This window comes from Equus caballus, chromosome 11 (genome assembly GCF_041296265.1).
Source record: "Equus caballus isolate H_3958 breed thoroughbred chromosome 11, TB-T2T, whole genome shotgun sequence".
Classification (NCBI taxonomy): Eukaryota; Metazoa; Chordata; class Mammalia; order Perissodactyla; family Equidae; genus Equus; species Equus caballus.
Window position 1 is genome coordinate 41,215,983 of NC_091694.1, and position 23,772 is coordinate 41,239,754.

Genomic DNA, 23,772 nt, shown 5'->3' on the forward strand with positions numbered 1-23,772 from the left:
GTTCTTTTAGAACTCCCAAATTTTAATCTTAAAACAGAAGAAACATGTCAACAAACCTATAACACTTGAAAGCCTTTAAGGAGTGAATTAGCAAGAAGGAAGAAGATTAAAAACTGCCTTATAAACCATACATCAGCACAAGGATCACTACCCATACACGCTTAATTACCTGAGTTTGGCAGCCAATTAACTTCTCAAAGGAGATTAGGTATACATTATACGTTTGAGTATAATAAACAGAATTATCTGTAATATGACTATACGGCCATACACCAGAACCTTCTCTATATGTTTTACATATTCCAATCTATGACATACAAACCCCAAAAGAAAGTTACCTTGCTTTTAAAAGAAAAGATCATTAGATTCTGTTAAGCCAACAACTCCATAAACCAACATTTTAAATTTATAATGACTATACTATCTTCATACTTTGGAACGTGTTCTAAAATATCTCAAGTTACCAATTAGATTCTTTGTTTCCATGAGGACCTGTGCTGAGAAATACATTCCAAAACTTAGTGTTACCCAGAAACTTAAAAAAAAACTAAAAATAACACTAGTAGAAAAAAACATTTCAAGGAACAATTTTAGACAAAATCTTAATAAATAAAGCAATGTTAGGAAGGCTGGAAAACATGCTCTAGAGAAACACAGAAAGCCTGAATTTTAATTTATGTGATTCACTACACAATGGCATTAGTAAAACACTGAACGAGAGTGTTAGACACAGTAAATTAATTTCAACAGTGATGGTGTGTATTACGTTAAACTCACATAATATGCTGAGAATTAGAAGGCTGAAGCATTAGAAAGAATGTTTTTATTAAGCAAGATGGCCACCCAATCCAATCCATTTGCTCACAGCTGACCAAATTTACTTAACATTCTCAAAAAGAAAATCTTGAATGGACACAAAAGCATATGTCTCTAAATTTTAATTCAGTTCTTAATTTAAAACAGAAATTTATTATATGTAAAGCTTAGACAAGGAATGAAAGATGAAACCAGATGAATACTATACAGTCAGGCATTGCTTAACAAGAGGGATACAATCTGAGAAATGTGTCAATAGGCAATTTCATCATTGTGCGAACATCACAGAGTGTACTTAACACAAATCTAGATAGTACAGACTACACAGCTCGACTATACGATACATCATCTTATGGGACCACTGTCGGATATGCAGTCTGTTGTTGACTTCGTTTGACTGAAATGTTGTTACGCAGTGCATGACTGTATTCTAAATTACACCTTTTTAAGTAAACTATCTACATGACTCCTAGAGGTTTTCCTTACATCTTTCTCTAAAATCATTTGGATTATATGAACAAAGATAGTACTCAGCCTGGTAAGGATAAGACATACTGACAGATAGTGGCAAATTTAAAATAAATATATGTCATATTTTGGACAAATTCCACTCACAGGAAGAAAATAATTATGATTACCATAATTTTCTTCCTTTTAAATTAGGGTAAGTTCATAGAAGCAGGCAGTACATTCATATCATGTTTGCAAAAGGAAGTGTTTCTCTACAAATATGGACTTGCTAAGTTTTCCTTTATTTCAAAAGTACTCTCTTCTCAGTCCCAATCATTTATTTAATAATGATTTTCTGTAAGGTAAAAGTGGTTTAACCATTAGGATTTTTATAATCTAAGCAAAAATACCTAAATTCTGGCTGAAATTGTCTAGATAAAAATATAAGGAGTAAAAAGTAAAATTTAGCAACTTTTAGGTGAGACTTAGGAAGTGTCACTTTTCCTCCTTATACTTCTGACAATTTAGGAAAACTTTCACCTCTAGGAAAAGAAACCACTCACATTACCTGCAAACAAGCAGCAAGAATGAAGAGTCAGCATTTCCTAAGGCCTTGAAATTAAGTTTCTTTTGCATTCATTTATCATTTTTAAAATAACAATAACAAAATTAGACCAGGGATATCCAATGTAACAAAAGCCCCAAAATGCCTTTGGGATGCAACCAAAGGAACCAACCAAAGGAACACAGAGAATGTTTCAATGGAACTTAATTCCAGGGTTAATCGCAGTGGAAGCTCTTTTGTGCCAGAATTAGTAGAATGACCTCACAGTGAAGGTCAAATAGGCTGAAGTGAAGACGATCGGAACAAACAGCAAAGGATTTTTGTTTTGCTTTGAGAGAAACAGCCAATAAAAAGTTCTCCAAACTTACTGATTTTTTGTTTTCCTTTTTTTCTTTTACTGTAGCTGTATTCAGTAGGGAGTGGCAAGTTGCCTACAGAACAGAGATGAGCACAAACAGGTCACAGCACCAACTACATACAGCAACAAAAACAATGTTGGCTTGTACACAAAACTACACGATCAAATGCAACACAAATGGAATCAACAAAAAATTAGAAATCAACCGAATTTTGAGGGATGAATTTTATTTCTGGACTTTAATTTTTATTACAATTTTAAGCCAAAGCACTAAATAAACAGCAAGAAATGTTGAGACAATCATATCTACTATTTCTGGCTATAAATCACAGAAAAGCTCTCCCCAAGTGATTTTGAGGATATTCAATTTTACATTTCAGTTAATTCCTAGTTTTTGATAAATTTTATATAAAACGTTCATGACAAGTAGATCACACACTAAAAACACTTCTATGTGTCTACATCACTTTTTCTTGATATTTAAATACTTCTCTGTGTATCCTTCAATTGACTTACAGTTCTTTTTTCAACAGCTGGCATTTAATTTAGATCCTACTAATTAAAAAAATAAACATTAAATGGCTAAATCTAATAGAAAATTTCACTTTAGAGATTCTGAATTAAAAATCTCTCTAAGAAAGATTACTCTTTAAATGTCACACATTTTTCTGTTTGCAAGCTACTTCCTGAAGAAATTCTAATCAAAGGAGGTTAAAAGCTCTGCAACATTTGGGAGAAGAATGTTATCAGCTCAACTAGAAATAAGCATTAATTAATATTAAAGTGAAGAAACTGCAGAGAAAATTGTAGAATAAAACTGTCATCCTGCTTAAAATTTTTCACATATTTGACAATCTATCAGAATATCTCAAAAAAAGAAAAGAAAAACCCCCCAAAACCTCCCAAAACCCACAGAGACATATTGGTTTCATCTCTCAGAGCTCCTTCTAGGCCAAAGAATTCTTTTAAAATTAAAAGACTCCTGATTGGACTAGACTAAGCACAACAATTATTTTTAAAACCAAATTAGAATTCCTTAATCCACCATACATGGCATTTTATTCTAGGTATTCGGTGCACCCAACACTATAGCCCATAATAACTTGGGTTTAAGTTAAAAGTTCGACATTTGTTCATCCACCTGTCCGTCCAAGTAGTTACTGTGCAACTACATGCTAGATACCATTCTAGGCATTGGGAGAGACAGCAGTAAAACAAGACACAGTCCTTTTCCCATGGAGCTTTGGTTCAAACTTTAGACTATATATAAAGGCACTAGTAACCACATATATCACAAAAATGTAGCTTTATACACTTTTTTTTAAATTATAGAGTACTTTAAAATGCACAACACATAGTGTTTAATAAGCCACCAATTATCACCTGACTCTATTTTCTGAATTATTTTCACAACCTCCCTGCCTTTCTCACTATAAAAGCTAGCAAGACTCTTGTGTACTTGGGTGGGAGGAATGGGGGAATTTATTCCTTCATTAAATATTTCCTAAGTACTTACTAAGAGCCAAGCCCTGCTCCTTTTACCTTATCAGAATCATTGTCTCAGACTGGACTCCAAGTTTACTGATGATACAAAAATAATTTTTTCTTTTAGGGTGACAACCACATGAATTTCTACGAAAATCGACTAGACCATGTAAAATCAGGTAGTCGGTACCCATTCACTTTTAACCAGCTAAAGTCAAAGCCACTGCTACTTTAGCAATCCATCTGCTCTCTGCAAACAGTTAGTACCAGGCCAACCAGGAAGTTGACGCAGACTGTTTTTAATACGTGCTCACCATTTCTTGTTGCCTAGCTTTATAAACAGAATAATGACTAAATTAGATTTAAAGAGAAACCTGAACAATGCCCAAACTTAAGAGAAGATATTATTCACTTTACTAGGTTTCATATTATAACTAAGCCACTCTCTAGTCTCAGATTTAACTAGTTAAAAAATTACGTGGGGCTCTCCTAAGCTTCCTTGAGCTGTTTTGAAAAGGCAGAAAAAGTCATGATAAATTAAGAGAGTTTTAATGCTAAGTATGGTTTATCATCTATGTATATGGTGACAAGTTTTTTTTGTAGATATATCTTTATAAATAGCAATGAGGGAAAAATTCACACATAGCAGCCTGAAACCGCTTTTTTTAAATGGTGATTTCACTGATCTTGCTCATGTCTCTAAGCAACCGCAACCCTGTGCTAAAAAAACAAATGGCTGGGGATGACTGTGCAAAGAAAGAGACACAAAGGCATGGTTTTGGTAAATGCATAAATTCTTTCCACTATGCCCACCTCTTCCCCAAACTCCAGGCCCACTTTTTCTTCCAGAATCAGAGTTTAAACAGGCTAATGTGGATTTGCATTCATCTCCGTTGGAATGAATAAACAGCTCCTGAAACTGCATATGCAACTCAAAAAAGCACAGTGGAAGCCAGAAAAGAACACAGACCTAATTTCCTCAACAAGCAGGGGTGACTGGGGACATCTGAACTCAGAAGCACTGCTTCCCGCGCTAGTGTCAGAAAGTGCAGTAAGTCGATCTGAATGATGATGCCATCTATTTTATAAGTAGCACTCTACATAAGAGAAACAGATCAGTCTGTCCTGGGACAACCTGACACAAACACATTCTCTTTTTTTTCCAGTTTTATTGAGAAATAATTGACATACCTCACTATATAAGTTTAAGGCATATAGCATAATGGTTTGATTCACATATATTGTGAAATGATTACCACAATAGGTTCAGCTAACACCCATCTTTTCATATAGATACAATAAATAGACAAGAAAGAAACACAAAAACTTTCTCTCCTTGTGAGGGAAACTCTCAACAATTTTCCTATGTATTATACAGCAGTGTTAGAGTCCTTATGTTGTACATTACATCCTGATACTTATGTATCTTATGACTGGAAGTTTGTAACTGTTGACCACCTTCCTCCAATTCCCCCTCCCCCAACTCCCAACTCTGGTAACCACAAGTTTGATCTGTGAGTTTGTCTGGTTTTTTGGGGTTTTTTTAGATTCCATATATAAGTGAGATCACACAGTATTTGTCTTTCTTATCTGACATTTCACTTATCTTAATGCCTTCAAGGTCTATTCATGTTGTCACAAATGGTAGGATTTCCTCATTTTTTTATGGCTGAATAATAGTCCCTGTACATATATATCACAACTTTATCCATTCGTCCATTGATGGACATTTAGGTTGTTTCCATGTCTTGGCTATTGTAAATAATGCTGCTATGAACATGCGGTTGCAGATATTTTTTCGAGTTAGTGTTTTCATTTCCTTTGGATATAGTCCCAGGAGTGGAATTACTAGATCATAGGGTAGTTCTATTTTTAAGTTTTTGAGGATCATTCATACTGTTTTCCACAGTAGCAGTACCAATTTACAATCCCACCAACAGTACACAAGAGTTCCTTTTCTCCACAACCATGCCAGCATCTCTTGTCTTTTTGATGATGGCCATTCTAACAGGTGTCAGGTGATATCTCACTGTGGTTTTAATTTGCCTTACCCTAATGACTAGTGATATTGGGCATCTTTTCATGCACCTGTTGGCCTTTCGTAGATCTTTTTGGAGAAATATCTATTCAAGTCTTTTGCCCATTTTTTAATTGGGGTATTTGGTTTTTTGTTATGAGTTATATGAGTTATTTATGTATTTTGGATATTAAATCATTATCAGGTATATGGTTTGCAAATATTTTTTCCCATTCTCTAAGTTGTCTTTTCACTTGTTGATGGTTTCTTTCTTTTGTTGTGCAGAAGCATTTTAGTTTGATGTAGTCCTGTTTGTTTATTTTTGCTTTCGCTACTTGTGCTTTGGGTGACATGTCCAAAAACTCATTCCCAAGACCCAAGTCAAGGAGCTTTATTCCTATGTTTTCTTCCAGGAATTTCATGGTTTCAGGTCTTACATTCATACTTACATTTAAGTCTTTAGTCCATTTTCAGTTAACTTTTGTGCGTGGTGTAAGATATGGGTCCAGTTTCATTCTTTTACATATGAATATCCAATTATCCCAGGACCAGTTATTGAAGAAACTGTCTTTTCTCCATTCAGTATTCTTGGCTCCACTGTCAAATATTAGTCGACCTTATAAGCTTGGGTTTATTTTTGGACTCTCGATTCTATTCCACTGGTGTACCTGTCTATTTTTATGCCAGTAGTACATTGTTTTGATGACTATAGCTTGAAATCAGGAAGTGTGATGCCTACCGCTTTGTTCTTTTTCAAGATTTCTTTGGCTATTTGGGGTCTTTTGCTATTCCATATAAATTTTAGGAGTGCTTTTTCTTCTTCTGTAAAAAAAAAAAGTGCCACTGCAATCTTGATAAGGATTGCATTGAATCTTTAGATGGCTTTTGGTAGTAGTGACATGGTTTTTTGTTTGTTTGTTTGTTTGTTTTGGGGAAGATTAGTCCTGAGCTAACTACTGCCAATCCTCCTCTTTTTGCTGAGAGAGACCAGCCCGGAGCTAACATCCATGTCCATCTTCCTCTACTTCTTTTTTTATACGTGGGACGCCTACCAGAGCACGGCTTTTTGCCAAGAGGTGCCATGTCCACACCCAGGATCCGAACTGGTGAACCCTGGGCCGCGGAGAAGCGGAACATGCGAACTTAACCGCTGTGCCACCGGGACGGCCCCAGTACTGACATTTTAACATAGCAATTCTTCCAATCCATGAATACAGGATATTTCCAATTTATTTGTATCTTCTTCAATTTCTTTCACCAATGTCTCATAGTTTTCAGAGTAGAGATCTTTTACCTCTTTAAATCCATTCCTAAGTATCTCATTGTTTTTGATGCTAATGTCAATGGGATTGATTTATTTCTTCTTCAGAAAATTCATTGTTAGTGTATAGAAATGCTACTGATTTTTGTATGTTAATTTTATACTCTGCAACTCTACTGAATTCATTGATCAGATCTAACAGTTTTTTAGTTCTGTCTTTAGGATTTTCTATATATAAAATCATGTCATCTGCAAATAGAGATAATTTTACTTCTTCCTTTCCAATTCTCATATCTTTTACTTTTTTTTTCCTGCCTGATTGCTCTAGCTAGGACTTCTAATACTATATTGAACAGGAGGGGTGAGAGTGGGCACTCTTATCTTGTTCCAGATCTTAGGAGGAGAAATTTCAACCTTTCACCATTGAGTGTGATGTTAGCTGTGGACCTGTCATATATGGCCTTTATTATGTTAAGATATGTTCCTTATACGCCTAATTTGTTAAGAGTTTTTATCATGAATGGATGTTGAATTTTGTCAACTGCTTTTTCTGCATCTATTACAATGATCATATAATTCTTTTCATTTTATTAATGCGATGTATCATATTGATTAATTTACATGTGGTGAACCACCCTTTCATCCCAGGGATAAATCTCACTCGATCATGGTGAATGATCCAATTAATGTGCAGGTGAATTCAGTTTGCTAATTTTTTATTGAGAATTTTTACATCTATATTCATCAGGGGTATTGGCCTATAGTTTTCTTTTCTAGTTGTGTGCTTTTCTGGTTTTGGTATCAGGATAATATTGGCCTTATAAAATGAGTTTGGGAGTGTATTCACCTCTTCAATATTTTGGAAGAGTTTGAGAAGGACCAGTGTTAATTCTTCTTTAAATGTTTGGTAAAATTCACCAGTGAAGCCATCTGGTCCCGGGCTTTTCTTTGCTGGGAGATTTTTGATTACTGATTCAATCACCTTACTAGTAACTGGTCTATTCAGATTTTCTATTTCTTCCTGACTCACTCTTGGTAAGTTGTATGTTTCTAAGAATTTTTCCATTTCTTCAGGTTGTTCAGTTTGTTGGGGTATAGCTTACTCATAGCAGCCTCTTATGATCCTTTGAATTTCTGTGGTATCACGTATAATATCTCCTTTTTCATTCATAATTTTATTGCTTTGGGTCCTTTCTCTTTCTTCCTTGGTTAGTCTAGCTAGGGATTTGTTAAATTTGTTTTATCTTTCAATGAACCAACTCTTAGTTTGGTTAATCTTTTCTATTATCTTTCTGTTCTCTATTTATTTCTACTCTAATCTTTATTATTTCCTTTCCTTTGCTAACTTTGGGCTCAGTTTGCTCTTCTTTTTCTAGTTCCTTAAGGCATAGAATTAGATTGCTCATTTAGGATCTTTCTTGCTTCTTAATGTAAACATTTATTACTATACACCTCCCTCTTGGAACTGCTTTCACTGCATCCCACAAGTTCTGGTATATTGTGTTTCCATTTTCTTTTGTTTCAATGAATTTTTATTTCCCCTTTAATTTCTTCTTTGACCCACTGGTTGTTCAGGGAGAGTATTGTTTAATTTCCATGTGCTCTTGAATTTTCCAGTTTTCTTCCTTTTATTGATTTCTAGTTCATGCCATTGTGGTCAGAGAAAATATTTGGTATGATTTCAATCTTCTTGAATTTGCTAAGGCTTCTTTGTGGCCTAAGACATGGTATAGCCTAGAAAATGTTCCCCATGTGCTTGAGAAGAATGCGTATTCTGCTGTTGTTGGACAGAATGTTCCCAATATAGTCTGTTAGGTCCATTTGGTCTATAATGTTGCTCAAATCTGCTGTTTGCTTATTGATTCTCTAGATGATCTATCTATTGTTGAGAGTGGGGTATTAAAGTCCCCAACTATTATTGTATACTGTTCATTTCTCCTTTTAGCTCTGTAAGTTTTTGCTTTATATATTTAGGTGCTCCAATGTTGGGTGCATAAATATTTATAATTATTATATCTTCTTGATGTATTGACCCCTTTATTGTTATATAATGACCTTCTTTTAAATAATGACCTTCTTTTTTTCTTTTCACCATTTTTAGTTTAAAGTCTATTTTGTCTGATATAAATAAATGAAGCCTTAAACAGCTTTTTAAAATGGTGATTTCACTGATCTTGTCTCTAAGCAACGGAAACCCTGTGCTAAAAAAACAAATGGCTGGGGATGACTCTGCAAAGAAAGAGACACAAAGGCGTGGTTTTGGTAAATGCATAAATTCTTTTCCTATGTCCACCCCTGTCCCAAACTCCAGGTCCACTAATGTTTCTTCCAGAATCAGAGTTTAAACAGGCTAATGTGGATTTGCATTCATCTCCCTTGGAATGAATAAATTGCTCCTAAAACTGCATATGCAACTCAAAAAACGCAGTGGAAGCCATAAAAGAACACAGACCTAATTTCCTCAACAAGCAGGGGATGACTGGGGACATCTGAACTCAGAAGCACTGCTTCCCGTGCTAGTGTCAGAAAGTGCAGTAAGTTGATCTGAATGATGATGCCATCTATTTTATAAGTAGCACTCTACATAAGAGAAACAGATCAGTCTGTCCTGGGACAACCTGACACAAAAACATTCCATCTTAACGAAGAAATCAAAATTATAGATCAAGCATTTCACAATGCAAAAAGCAAGAAGTAGACTTCCCTCATATGTGAAAGACACTATGAGTAATTTAGGCAAAAGATAACCAAAAAAGATTCCATAAATCTCATTTCAACCATATCCATTAAACCCTGTAGATTCAGCGCATTTTAAACCTGCTTCTGATGCAAGGAAAATTTATTATTTTTAAAGTACCCCCTCAAAATACTTCAAACAGGCTCTTAAGCACTATTTAAGTTTCTTTCAAAGCCAATTCCAATAGCAATTCTTAACATATTACTCATCCAAATTGATTCAGTATTATCGACCACCCACTATCAGCAGCTAAAACCGTTTCTGACAAAGCATTCTTTTACATTTAGTTCTGGATTAATAACAGTAATCTCTATCCGTAAGCATACCTGGTATAAACAGTGGCACACACTTCGAAGCTGAGGGGGGAATTCCGAGGAGGAACTGATGATGGCGTGGAAGAACTTTTCAGTCATCTGAAGGAGGCTCCGCTGGTTCTCCTCAAGGCTCTCTGACTGTTCTAACCTACAAAAAAAGAGAAAAGGGAAAATCAATTAAAAGCAAACAAACAAACAAAAACACTCCTTAAAAGAGACTCCTTAAGGGACATTCAACGAAATGCAAAATGTGGACTTTGCCCGGATCCTGATTTGAACAAACCAACCGTAAAAAAGGCATTTTTCAGAATTGTGTATAAAATTCTTATCCCCCTATATTCTCACAAATTTAGTATGTGATTTCTAGTTTTTTGCCAACCTAGTAGGTAGGAAAGGGCATCTCCTATCTTAACTTTTATTTCCATGACTTCTGGTAAAAAGTTAGACATGCTCTCCTACATTTTGTGGCCATTTATGTTTCTCCTACTTTGAATTGCCTTTCATATCCAGACTGATACTTCTAACTGTTATGGGTCCCTCCCACCAGTATCTAAAACTCAGTTTGCCCAAAATTAACTTATTTTTCCTCCTACTCCTATGTCTTATCGTGTGTTCCCCATCTTGCCAATGGCACCACCACCGACTCAATCACATCATTCCGGTGACCTCCGATGTCATCTTTGCCTGCTGTACTCCATTACTGCCCACACCCAAGTTGCTAATTCTTAGTATGACCTCTAAAGTCTTGGTGTTGTGTTTACAGACAGAGATTTGGAAGGCAGACTTACTAGATTTAAATTTCAGCTCTATCATTATTGAGCATTATGACCCTGGTCAAGATACCTAACTTCTCTGGGCCTCACTTTTTTTGTCAATAAGACAAGAATAACAATCAAGCCTACACTGTGGGGTTTAAATAGCCATCAAATCCACAAGCTTCACTCAAGCTTCCCAACTGACATAATGTGAACTCTCAAAAGACACCACCTAAGAAACTCACTACTTACCTGCTTGTTATGTGTCTTACCACCCCTATAAATCTATAAGCTCCTTGAAGGAAGTATTCATCTTTGTCCCATTAAAAACTGGCACAGTACATTACCAAGTAAGTACTGAGCAAATACTTGTTTTCAATCTCTTAATTAGTAATTTTTCATTTCTGTACTAATTTACATACTACATAAATGCTTGTGACACTCAAATAATCACTCCAGATTCCTTGCAGCTCACTGTTTGGTGCAGCATATGGATACAGTAAGAGTTTGGAAATTAATGTGGAATACAAGGCAGGAAAGATTTCACGAGATAGGTGAGTTCTAAAGGAGGGATAAAATTCGCACAGGCAAAAAGAAGTAAGGGTATTTCATAAAGAGGAAGTAGGCAGGGCAGGTACTCAATTCAATCCAACAAACATTTATGTGCATCTATCATTTGCCATCTTAGTGCCAGGTGCTGAGATGCAACAATAATTGGCCTTTGACCTTTTCAAAGAAAAAGACATGTACACACTAAGTAATGAGTACAATAATTCAAGGATATAAAAGGCAAAATAGCAAACCAGAGATAGGCATGATTAATTCACATGGCTGGTGGTTGCTGAGAAGCCAGAGGCAGAAAATGAACTTGGAATATATGGAGAACAGAAAAGAGACTGGTCTAAATATGGGGACTGTCTGCATGCATTAGCTAAGAAACTACAACAGTAATTCAAATCTGAGATATGGAGGGCATAGGAGTTTTGTGGTATGAAAGAAAAGATTAACAATTTACTTAACAAGGCCAGAAAAAACTTATAGAAACCTGAACGATTCTTGTCTACTTTGTGGGAAGTTTTTCTTAATAAGGCAACATAGTAGCAGGTACACTGCCGGTTGTTTCAGGTGTTCCCCTAAAACAACACCTGCCAGCCACAGTGCTCTTGTCTCCCACACACCAATAACTTGTTGGCTATTCCACTAATTCTGATCTATAATGAAGCTTGGCGTTCAATCATTTAAGTGTTTGAGTGTATGAAATTTTTCCCTCTGTTTGATTTTAAAAGAATCAGCTTTGTTTCTGTTTTTGCTAATCCTTTTGTTTTCCTGTTTTTAATTTCATTAATTTCTAATCTAATTTTCATTTCTTCTCTTCTGCTTGCTTTATTTTATATTGCTGTTCTTTGTCTAGTTTTCAAAAGTGAAAGCTTAGATTACTGATTTTAGGTCTTTCTTCTTTTCTAATATAAACATTCAATGCTGTAAATTTCTCTCCAAACACTGCTTTCACTATCTTCCACAAATTTTGATAAGCTGTACTTTCATTTTCATTTTTTTTTTCTTTGCATTTCAGTTTTGGGAGATTTCTATTGACGTCTCTTCAAGGTCACTGATGATTTCCTCAGTTGTGTCCAGTCTGCTGATGAGCCCATCCAAAGACATTCTTTCCTTCTGTTACAATGTCTTCGATTTCTAGCATTTCCTTTTGATTCTGTCTTAGAGTTTCCATCTCTCTGTTTACACTGCTCACCTATTCTTGCATATTCCACTTTTTTTCTGTTAGAGCTCTTAACATAATAATGATAGTTATTTTAAATCCCTGCCATATCTGAGTATGGTTCTGACGCTTGCTTTTGTCTCTTCTGACTACGATTTTTCCTGCCTTTCGGCATGCTTTCTAATGTTTTTTGAAAGTCAGACCCAAGATGTATTGGGTAGCAAGAACTGAGATAAACAGGTCTTTAGCATAAGGTTTTATGTTAACCAGGCTAGGACTTACGTTGTGTTTAAATGTTTGCTGCAGCTGTAGGTATCAATTTCCTCCAGTGTCCTTGTTTTTGTCTGCCTAGTTGTCTTTGGGTTTCCCTAGAAATTCTTCTTCAACAGTCTCTGGGGTGTGGATCTCTCAGGTGTAATCCACTGTTAATACACTGGACTCCCACTGATGTGGTGGTGAGGCCTTGGGGAGGGGAAGCAGTTTACAATCTTATGATTATATCTCCATTGTTTTATTGGGCCAGAAACCCTGGACTGTGACTTTCAGAAGATTTTCTTAGCCCTTTTGTTCCCTCTTATGAGAGGCAGGAAGCCTAGAGGTAGCTGAAGTTGGCTAACTACCCATCCTCCGGTCAGACAAGGCTTTGGTAAAGTAGTTTCCCTTGAGGACAGGCCTCTGTAAGGGAGAACAGAACACTACAGGCATGTTTCAAAATGGTTACTTTTCCCCTTCCCCTGCCCAGAGCACAGGGAGCTTCTCCTCCCATCTTCACCATGAGAACCTGGTGGGCCCTGCAGGTCAAATTAACAAAAGTGCAGGGGTCCCAATAAGACTGGGCCCCCGGGAGTTTTAACTCTCAAACTAATCCACACTCAATCTCCAGCAGCTCATCAATCATGGTCTCAGTGTTCCTCCCAGCTACTGGCTCAGTAGTTTCTCCTGGGAAGCTGGGACTCTGTATTTGCTTTTCTCTAGGTGGTGATTTGCTCTGTAACTTCAATTTTCTGATGGATCTAAGAAAAGCTGCCAATTTTCTGATTTCAACTTTTTCTTATTATGAACATAGGAGTGTCAGTTTCCAAGCTCCTTACATGTCAGGGCAGACTTCAGTTTGATTTTAAGTCACCTGAATGTAATAGGCTTGTCATCTAGCTCTCTTGTCTGCACCACAGTACTTAGTGCAGTAGATTTCCTTTAGGCAGTTAATTTACTCTCTCCCTAAGTAATTCTTTAACCTTTAGAAAGTAACATTGCTTAATGGTAACAAAATACAAGATGACTTAAAAGAATGTTGCTTTTAGGTTTTTTTTTTTTGAGAAAGATTAGCCCTGAGCTAACTGCTACCAATCCTCCTCTTTTTGCTGAGGAAGACTGGCCCTGAGCTAACATCCATGCCCATCTTCCTCTACTTTATATGTGGGATGCCTATCACAGCGTGGCTTGCCAGGCGGTGCCATGTCCACACCTGGGATCTGAACCAGTGAACCCTGGGCTGCTGAAGTAGAACGTGCGCACTTAACAGCTGCACCACCGAGCCAGCCCCGCTTTAAGCTTTTAAACTATAACTATTTAACTAGTTTAATAATTGGCTAATTTAGTGCCAGAGTTCTGATTAGATATTACAGTTGATACTTCAGCAAAGACAGAGCCAAAAATATTAACTGATACAAAGTTGCTAAATAAAAATTATTTTGGAAGAGCTACCATCGAGAAACTCTGAGCTTGAAAATAAAAAACAAAATAATGTTAAGGTCCTAACTGAAAGAAAGACAAGAGATGTGGCTTAGGAAAAGCAAGCATAACATAAGTGTTTAAAATTCACTCATTCAATGGATAGTTATGAAATGTCAACTATAAGCTAGATCCCATGCTAAATATTCATAGAAGGATATAAAGATATACAAAATACAAAAGAGCCAACAGTCTAGAGGGGAGATAAATTCATAAAATACATCATAACAATTAAGTGTTACAATGATGATGTAGAACAGAATAAAGACTATTTCTTTATTCAAGTGTAGTGTGTGTATATGAATGGCACCTGGTGACAGGTAGAAAGCTTCACAGAGATGGTAATTTTAAAAAACTGCACCTTCATTACCTCTTGGCCTCTTTCCCTTCTAAGCCACTCCTCACTAGAGGAGGAGGAGTGAGTTAGAAAAAAAGAGTCAAGCATGCTTAGCTCAGCGCCATCCTTTCCACTCTAGATATGTTTGCCTACTGAAAAGATGTATTCTGGTCTGCTCTCTACTTGTGTGGTAAAAAGCTTGGCAGACCCTGTGAGGGAAACCTGTAGTTATCCAGCTGTGCAAGGGATGGGGTAAATGAGAGTAATTCAAGGTGAAGTGTTAGCAAGCCTATTTGCCCACAGGATCTACAGTCACATTCTCCAATCAGTTTTATCAGAAATAAAAGTGATAGCTGATTCCTGAATGTTTCCTGCCCATCCCTCCTCCCTCCACCCTTTTGGTTTTGAACTTAGGCAGGGAAGAAGGATATTATTTATTAGGCATCTCCAACCCCAGTGAACCCTATGTGTCAAGCTACTTAAAAAATATATAGCGTGCATATTTCACTGGAGCTAAAGTCCAGAGAACACACGAAGGAATGACAAGGGCTGATGGCGGATTACAGTAAGACAACTCTGTACTTCATCTTGCAGTCAATGGGGGAACAACTGATGATTTCCAAGAAATAAAGTGACAAAAAAGATTTAGGTTTCAGAATAATTCCTACAGCAAATGACATGAAAAAGACAATGCTGGGACAATAATTAGGAAGTTACTACAAAAGTCAATGGGATCAATATGGTATTGGCCAAATAAATTATGCAGCAGTTAAAAAAATGAAATTAATCTTTATATATTGGCATAGAAAGATCTAAGACATAGGATTAAATTAAAAAAATTAAGTTGCAAAACCATGTATACGATGTTACCATTTATATTAAGCACTCACATTATAATATACAGTTTCTTCAACTAAACATATGTATATGCAAATGTACTGAAAAAGAACAGAATAACAGACTAAACTAGTAACAGTGCTATGTCTCTAGAGGCAGTAGTCAAAGACATCTTTAATGACATTTGTAATTTTTTTTTTAAGAAAAATATATTTGTGTGTGACTTTTATAATTAAAGACTAATTTTAAGAATCAAAGGGAGAAATTGTAAGGGCCTTGCCCCATGTAGTGGTAGTCAAAAAATGGAGAGCAATTACAGATGAGAAGATGACAAACCTGGTAGGATCCACTTCAAAGCTAACATGTTGCCAATCAGAGGATGTGATCACAATTCGTAACAAAGGATCCAGGAGTTTTTGTAGGTAGGTAGCACCATATACCTAAAAAAATACACCAGGAAGAATTTATTATGCTTGCTCCAAATATCTTGCATTAAAGAAGATGTTCTGCTCTGTACATTTGTACATAATCATTGTCTGACATACCTCCGCACAAAAAGATGAATGGATACAAACCTTGAAACAGAAGGTCATTATTTTACTGGCTAAGCTGTTGCCTCGGAAAAGAGTCTGCATGGAGTCTGCCAATTCTACTTCCTTAGAAAACATGTTCCAGAGCAGTTGGTAGAGTAAATGCCGAGAATCAAAGAGAGTCACTAGAACTCGAGCTAGTTCATCCTGAGAACAAAACAAAATTGTGTTACTGTGAACAATTCCATTTTTTCTTAAGCAGGAAAGTGAAAGGCAAATCCAAAGTTGATAACCACCTGCTGAATCAAGGTAAATGGTGACTAATTTTTCCCTGGGATCTATCTATGTACATTTGTCTATGATAGATAACTATTCCTATACGCCTACAGTAGCTGTTAATTCTAAGGATTCACTGAAGAAAGGTAAGAGATGCCTAAGCTTTACTAGGGAGACAGAAAAAATCCAGGTTTCAACTCAAATTACATGACAAATAAAAGAGTAGAAATAGAAGATGATGGCAAAGGGTTCAGTATGATACGCAGAAATCATTTTCTTAGAAAATCAGTGTGCAGGAACAAGACTGGTGACCACAAGAGCTCTACTCTCTTCTCATATAGTGATGGAAACTCAGTGAACAATGAACATGTGCTAGGCAGAGAAATGACAAAAATGGAAAGACTACAGGATTTACAGAAATTCAGAAAAAGACCTGGGCTTTGCATTCAGAACCAAGAGATTAGCAAGATTTACATACAAAGCAGAGGTGGGCAGCTAATCCCCATCTAGAAACTCTATGATAACCCTCATTATTCCCCATAGTGAAGTGTGTTTTGGTACATTCAAGAAAAACTATGGGATAGTAAATCACCATTTAACCACACAAGCTGCAAAGAGATTTAGAGAGAACATGGGTAGCCATAAAAAAAACGCCCCAACCTGCAAGCAGTGAAAACATAGGCCAGGATCATGGCCCATAGCTCTTCTAATTCTTGCCTGGTCCCAGGATTATAATAATCTGATACTTGAGAAAAGGAAAAATTTAACAATCCTAACCACAGATAATCTAGAAGCCAAAGAAGATCCAATATTCTGTCATACTCCTTACAGTTACATAATACGTATTTGACTAGATATAAAAATTCTATCCTCCATCTTAAAGTCAAGTATAATTATGAGACATAATTCAGTTACAAAATAAAACTATTTTTAGACTACTGTGCGAAATGTTTTTTCCCCACTCTAATTCTTCCCCCACAAAATTCTAAAAACTTTAAGCAACAGAATTTAAAATTTACAAAATAGAATTAAATTTTTAAAAAGTTCTCTTGTATTTTGTCCTTCTTTAGATACAGCTCTAATAGAGCTAGCCTAATATAAAAGTCCTAAAAAAAGGCATTTAATATAAAACTCATTGGAAACAATTTACTGAAAGAAAACAAATGAATTAAAGCTTCTTGGACTTAACTGATTCCTTTTTACTAAGAAAATTACTGATAACTTTTAGTGCTTGACTATAAGTAGGTACTGAAAAAGTAATTCAGAATACCCATTTTCAAAACATATGAAGATTTGTGAACTAATATTAGGCTTCAAGAGGATTTCAATAATTTCCTTTTTCCAACTCCTCAGCTACAGTAGGATCCCATCATCATTCATTAAACAATTATTTACTGAGTCCTTATTATGCGCCAGGCTCTACTTCAAGAAGTGGAACTGCAACAGTGAACAAGACAGACCAGGTCTCTGCTCTCATGGAGCTCACATTCTGGTGGAATGAGAACAACTAATCAAAGAAACAAGATAATTTCACAGAGTGAACAAATGCTGCAAACAAAATACAAGGCAATGTGATAGAATGACTGTGGGTGTGGTTTTGAGTGGATGGCCAGAAAAGACCTCACTAAGAAAGCTACACTTGAACTGAAGCTTGAATAACAAGAAGTCGGCCATTTAAGAAACCAGGGAAGCAGCACTGCAGGCCATGGCAGCAGCGGCGACCAGCGCGCTCTGAGTGGAATTGAGCCTCACATGTTCGACGGCTGCGTGGCTTAAGTTTGGTGAACAAGAAGGAAAATGGCATAAGATGATGTCAGAAAGGCGGCGAGGCCCAGGTTGGGCAGAGCCTCATAGGTCAGGGTAAGGAGTTTCAGTTTTACTTTACGTATGAGAAGTAAGATCCTACAGCTTTTAAGCAGAAACAAATCTACAGGCAATGACAGATTACTTTATTAGTTATAACTTACCAAACTGAAGTCATTTTTGGTACAATACAGACTAAATAGTTTTTTTAACATGGAAAGGGATAATGCTTCTCAAATGTTTAACATATATTATTAAGAATTACCATGATTTTAGGAAAATTTTTTAAGAGGCCAGTACCATATTATATCTTCAGGGTTTAAAACAAGCAACATAATTTCAAATGCAAATAGAGCACTTAGGTTTTTTGAAAATTGTACAACGTGTTACAGAAAAAAGAACTGTGAACTGGAGGTAGCAAACAGGCACAAGCTTTGGGTTTTAGTTCTGACATTACTAACTAAACATGAGGTTTAACCCTAATTGTCTCATTTAAGATATGAAGGCACCAGGTCAGATCAGTGCTTTTAATTTTCTTTTTATCAATGTTTAAATGAAATTTTTCAATGGGACAGGTAAGGAGTTCGAGTTTTACTTTAAGTATGAGGAAAAAGGTCCTCAAACTTATGAATACTAGTGAGGGCTAGAACTCCAACCACTTCCCCACAGCCAAAAAACACTCAAATAATACCTGAGGTTTCTTCCAGCTCTAAAGTTTTAGAAATTCATTCGATAAACATTCATTGAACAAATGAAATCTGAAGCATCTGCCTTGTGCCACACACTCTTCTCCCCCACTTACTCAATGAACTTACCCACTGAGAACAAGGGACCACATTGGCCAGAGCCATGGCTATAGGGAGCTCTCCCTGATCACCCATCATTGTGACCAACTCCACCAGCCTCTCAAACCGATCTGCCAACACCGTTTCTGCAAGTGTGTCAAATTCTGTGCCTTGTTGGAGGATTTTTGTCAGAACTTCCATAAATGTAGCTCTTGTCTGGAGATCTTTGTGATAACCTAAACCTGATATGAATAGACAGATGCAAGTTTACTAACATGGCCTTGTTGAAGGAATTTTACTTGTCTTACATGCCAGTTCTCTAGATTTTAAATTTCTGCATGATGCTTTCATTTTATCTCACCTATGGAGTGCATGAGGCCACTGTCCACGTTAGCGTTAAGTAAGTTTGACATTGCAAGGACTGTGCAGTGCCTCAGTGAGGCCAGCCTCCGAGACATGCCACGCTTCCTGCCACCTGTTTGTGCATTTTCATCTTCAACTTCACTACAGTCATTCAAAAGGTTCATAAACAATGTGAAATACCTGAGAAATAAAAAGATTGACCCTTACAAAGTGAATGCCACATCAACCAGACATTCTGAAATCATCACATATGCATCACATGAGCGGCTCTGGGTATCTGCTTCTCTCCAGGCTTGGGGTAGTCAGCCAGCATGGCTCATTATCAAGTGTGCTATGTTGAATATGGTTTTATCCTGACAAATCCCAGTACACATCTCACGACATAAGCACCAAATAGATGCAATCTTCCCTGGCAAATGCATCACTTTTAATGTTTAGCATATGAAATTAGTGGTCCAAATAGTTTAGACAATGCCATTTTAAATGACTTAATGAGATGAACTGAGTTTTATTGCCAATAAACTTCAATGATACGATTACTTTCTTTAAAAACCACAAAACACAGTTGTTTTCCTATCCCAGTTCTGTCATAGGGAATATGACATCATGCATGTGTTGCACTTTATGAGATAGCCGCCGATGGCATAATGCCAAAGCAATGAGGTCCATTTCCTAAATACGATCATTTGCCTCTTTGGTTACACTTTCTTTGCTTTGTTGTGTGTGGGGCTTTGTTTTTTGCTTGGTGACTGAAACTTACTTAAGAAATAGCTGTGACTTGGCTTCCATGAGTTCCACACCATCTCCTTCCTCAGGCTGCAGCGGGAGACCAGCCAGGAGTGAAACTACTGCTTCCATGCTTGCCTGGTCCAGATCTCTGAAGAAAAAAATGTGAAGACCTTCAGTCTTTCAAGTTCTTCCATTCCACCTTCCCCTCAAATAAACTTCTTCCTGACAGACACAAACTTTAGGAACTACTTCATGAAACAAATTATTAGGACAACCTAAATGATCTGAGTTAATATGCAGACCCTAGAATGCAAAACATTTCAAGGTGGGGAGAGGGCGACAGTAACTTTCTACAAAGTGATCTTGGCAAAACGACTACCCCAGATCAAAGGCGTGCACTATAAACCAAGCCTGGCCAAAGAAACATACGTGAATGCTTACTATGTAGTTCATAGTGTTTAATTATTTTCTGTTATGTAGCAATAAGTATTTATGACTAGAGCAAACAATTACTTTTTAGAAAGACTTAAAACAATTAAGTTCTTCAAATAATACCTTAATCTAATCATAAAAAAAATACAGTCTAAGGCTTTACATACCTTATTTTCCAATAACTGTCGAATCTCTTTCCTAAATAGATAACACTGAATTTCTATACATAACACTTTCTCTCTCTCACACATTTTTTAATAAAACTCTTTCAGTTAAAGAGAGAAAAATAAAGATTAATATCTTTATATAATTCAAATGCAAAAGCTTGATATCCAAAAAGACAATTTTAATACACATAAAATACACATATCATAGCTATAATGAAGTAGTACTAATGCCTGGAGTAAACCTACTAATATTTAAAGGTCATTCTCTTTTTTTACCTTGTAAGACATTTTACATCATCATCTGCTGCTTGGTTTGATGTTCCCATAACCCAATCTGTCAGATATTCTACCATCTTATTCCTACAGAATGGGAGAGAAAAGGAAAATAGCAAACAATTTTTTTAAAGTCATACGTACACCTTTAGCCATGTAAGATTTTGGTTTTTTTTTAAGATTGGCATCTGAGCTAACAACTGTTGCCAATCTTCTTTTTTTTTTCTGCTTTTTCTCCCCAAATCCCCCAAGTACATAGTTGTATATTTTAGTTGTGGGTCCTTCTAGTTGTGGCACGTGGGATGCCACCTCAACATGGCCTAATGAGCAGTGCCATGTCCACGCCCAGGATCCAAATCAGCGAAACCCTGGGCCACCGAAGCGGAGCGTGCAAACTTAACCACTTGGCCACAGGGCTGGCCCCATATAAGATGTTTTAATAGCACAAATAAAGTGTCAAATCACCCAGGTGACACGACAATTTTATAAGAGAGATACTACTATCACAGATCTAACAGTCAGAAGGGCGCGAACATGGGGAACTTGGATACTGATCCTCCACATCAGCCCCTAGTTATGGTATCAGTTTGAATCAAACCTTAGGATCAAATTCTTAGGTCAAATATAGTAGAATTTTAGAAAAAAGGAGCACTGTCATGGGCACAAAGCTTAAGGAAATTTGAAAAGACATGCAAAGAAAAACACATACGTAAAAGGTTCCTTTACACCTCCCCCCCTTCTCACGATAATCAGGGATCTACTATTTTTCCGTACTTCATTTAACATAATGTTTATAAGACCCTACTACTTTGCTCTTTTGAGAACTCACCTAAATTTCATCTCTTGACAAAATGAGAGGTCATCTCTTCTTGCCATCATTACCTCGACTAGCTGACACAGTTTCGTTTTTATTTGAATTGCATGGACCATGTTCCCAAGTACACGAACATATCTATTTAGACACAGAAACATTCAAAAAAATGATCAGATATAAACAAAAGAGAAGGTTTTCCAAATGGTTTAATCACTAAGTACAATGATTAAATGTAACTATTTTATTTATATGAGAATATACGTAACTTCTGGCTACCTTATTGTCACACTCTAATTTGGGTGCAATAAAGAAAAGGTTGGCAAACTATTTCACTAATAACTACAAATACCAATGTGTTTCTGCTACATTTCAGTAGAATGCTTACCTGACCAGATTTAACATCATCGTTTCAATGCTAGCTTGCCCCAGATGTTCGGAGCTGCCTTCAGTATGATTATCTAGTAAGTTCTTCATTATAGCTATGGTTTGCTCTACAAATTGAGTATTGGTGTCAGTCAATAAAACCTATACAAAGAAAAAATATACTTTGGGATCAATGCACAGCAGACACATCAGAGAGAGATGCAGTTGCCTGATCTAAATGTTATACATGTGCAGAAATGCACCCACAGGCATATATCCAAACAGGCACATACATACACTCAGACACTCATATCCATACCTGAGACATTCATAAACAAAAGCATACTCATACACTAGAGTTCCTGAAAAGCAAACTGATCCCTACATTAGATGATTCTCCTTTCTGAAATGTTTCGCCTATTTTTTAAAAAATTGTGAGTGAATGTTCATGCCAGTATCTAATTACATCATCTAAAAGAAAAAGGTTTCATTATTTCAAACAGATCACTCTATTCATAAGAAAGGGTGAAAAATAAAGGAAAGAACACTTTACCTGTCCTTGGGAGTCAAAAAACTTGCTGATGGTGTTCTTCAATTTGTTAAACAGCATTGGATAAAGAGCAGGACTCAATTCTAAACCCACCAGATCCTTAACGTTGGTGCGTATTTGAAGTCCCACTTTCTCATGGTTACACACCATTAAGGATAGCAGCCGATCCATAAATTTGCTGACAGGTGTGTCTGCATTTCCCTCTGAGGACATCACTGAAATCATGGAACCCTTGCGTTCACTGACTGGGCCCATGGGTGGGCTATAGGTTGCCAGGCCAGAATTGCTTCTCTGCTGCAGGCACACTCCCCCAAGGGCACAGAGGAAGCCGGTCATGTTGATCCATTCCTGAAGGGAGTCCGTGTCAGACAAATCTATGGATCCTCCTCCACTCACATGAGACATTCGCCTCTTAACAATGGTCTTATGAAGGCTTTCAGCAGCCTAAACACAAAATTTTTATGGAAAGCATGAATTCAACCTAAACTGGTTTGAGAGATTTGAAAAATTACTTTTTATCCAATATTTCTTTCATGACAAAAGAACATTTTTTACATTTAAAAAATCCAAGTCTTCACTCCACCATTTCTAGTCACATCAAGGTACCCTACTGCTGGAGGACAGTTGAGTGTTACAGAATTGAGGGTAGTGATAAACACGGACATGTATCAGATATAAAGGGAGTGATGGACTCTTGCTTAGAAAGAAACGTACTCTCATAAGACTTGCTTATATTAATTCCTAGACACAGAGGCAACGTCTGTGCTGCTTCAAGAAACATAAGCATGTGGAGATTTTTAACCAAGTAGTGTGTTCACTTATTAACTGAGTGATCAACCAAGTCCAAGTGCTCTGAGGCCAGCTTTGTAAACATTGTACTACTATTAATATACATTTCACACACAGCGAATGAGAGTAATCAAGCGGAAGAACCACTGAAGACAGAAACAGAGTGTAATGAAGGAAGTTTACAGAAAGACAAAAATCAGACTCTACAAGAATTTGTAATCTGACTGAGGAGGAATCTTCAAAGAGTTGTGATCCTTTTAGTTTATGGGGTAGAGATGTGTGGCAAAAATTTTTCAAATTTAATTTCCATTACATACTGCTTTCAGGTATAATACTCATCCTACTATAGAGGATATATCAACCCAAGAAAGCAACATATTAGGGGCATTCTGTGATATGAATGACGTAAAAGTACCATTGAATTTCTTCATTATGCATGCTTGTTTTGTGGGAAAAATGGCCTTTCTCTCATGAAGGATTGCTTTGAACACAGAACTCCTGAAACATCGTGATTTCTT

The 23,772-nt window shown here is 36.5% G+C and overlaps 1 protein-coding gene across 23 annotated transcripts in view; it reads right to left on the reverse strand.

Moving 5' to 3' along the window:
- The window catches only part of NF1 (neurofibromin 1), a 240,382-nt gene that overhangs the window by 101,481 nt on the left and 115,129 nt on the right, over window positions 1-23,772 (reverse strand). For 15 of the 23 annotated variants that reach the window (XM_070226406.1, XM_070226404.1, XM_023653059.2 and 12 more), the window contains 11 exons: window positions 22,469-22,909; window positions 21,938-22,077; window positions 21,568-21,690; window positions 20,742-20,825; window positions 19,898-20,014; window positions 19,136-19,317; window positions 18,805-19,016; window positions 15,956-16,117; window positions 15,717-15,820; window positions 10,016-10,151; window positions 2,200-2,262 (listed from right to left, as the gene is read on the reverse strand). In XM_070226406.1, coding sequence (XP_070082507.1) covers window positions 2,200-2,262; window positions 10,016-10,151; window positions 15,717-15,820; window positions 15,956-16,117; window positions 18,805-19,016; window positions 19,136-19,317; window positions 19,898-20,014; window positions 20,742-20,825; window positions 21,568-21,690; window positions 21,938-22,077; window positions 22,469-22,909 — 1,764 coding nt within the window. The remainder of the gene's footprint in view (window positions 1-2,199; window positions 2,263-10,015; window positions 10,152-15,716; window positions 15,821-15,955; window positions 16,118-18,804; window positions 19,017-19,135; window positions 19,318-19,897; window positions 20,015-20,741; window positions 20,826-21,567; window positions 21,691-21,937; window positions 22,078-22,468; window positions 22,910-23,772) is intronic. The other 8 variants (XM_070226414.1, XM_070226410.1, XM_070226407.1 and 5 more) reach the window with 1 other exon arrangement.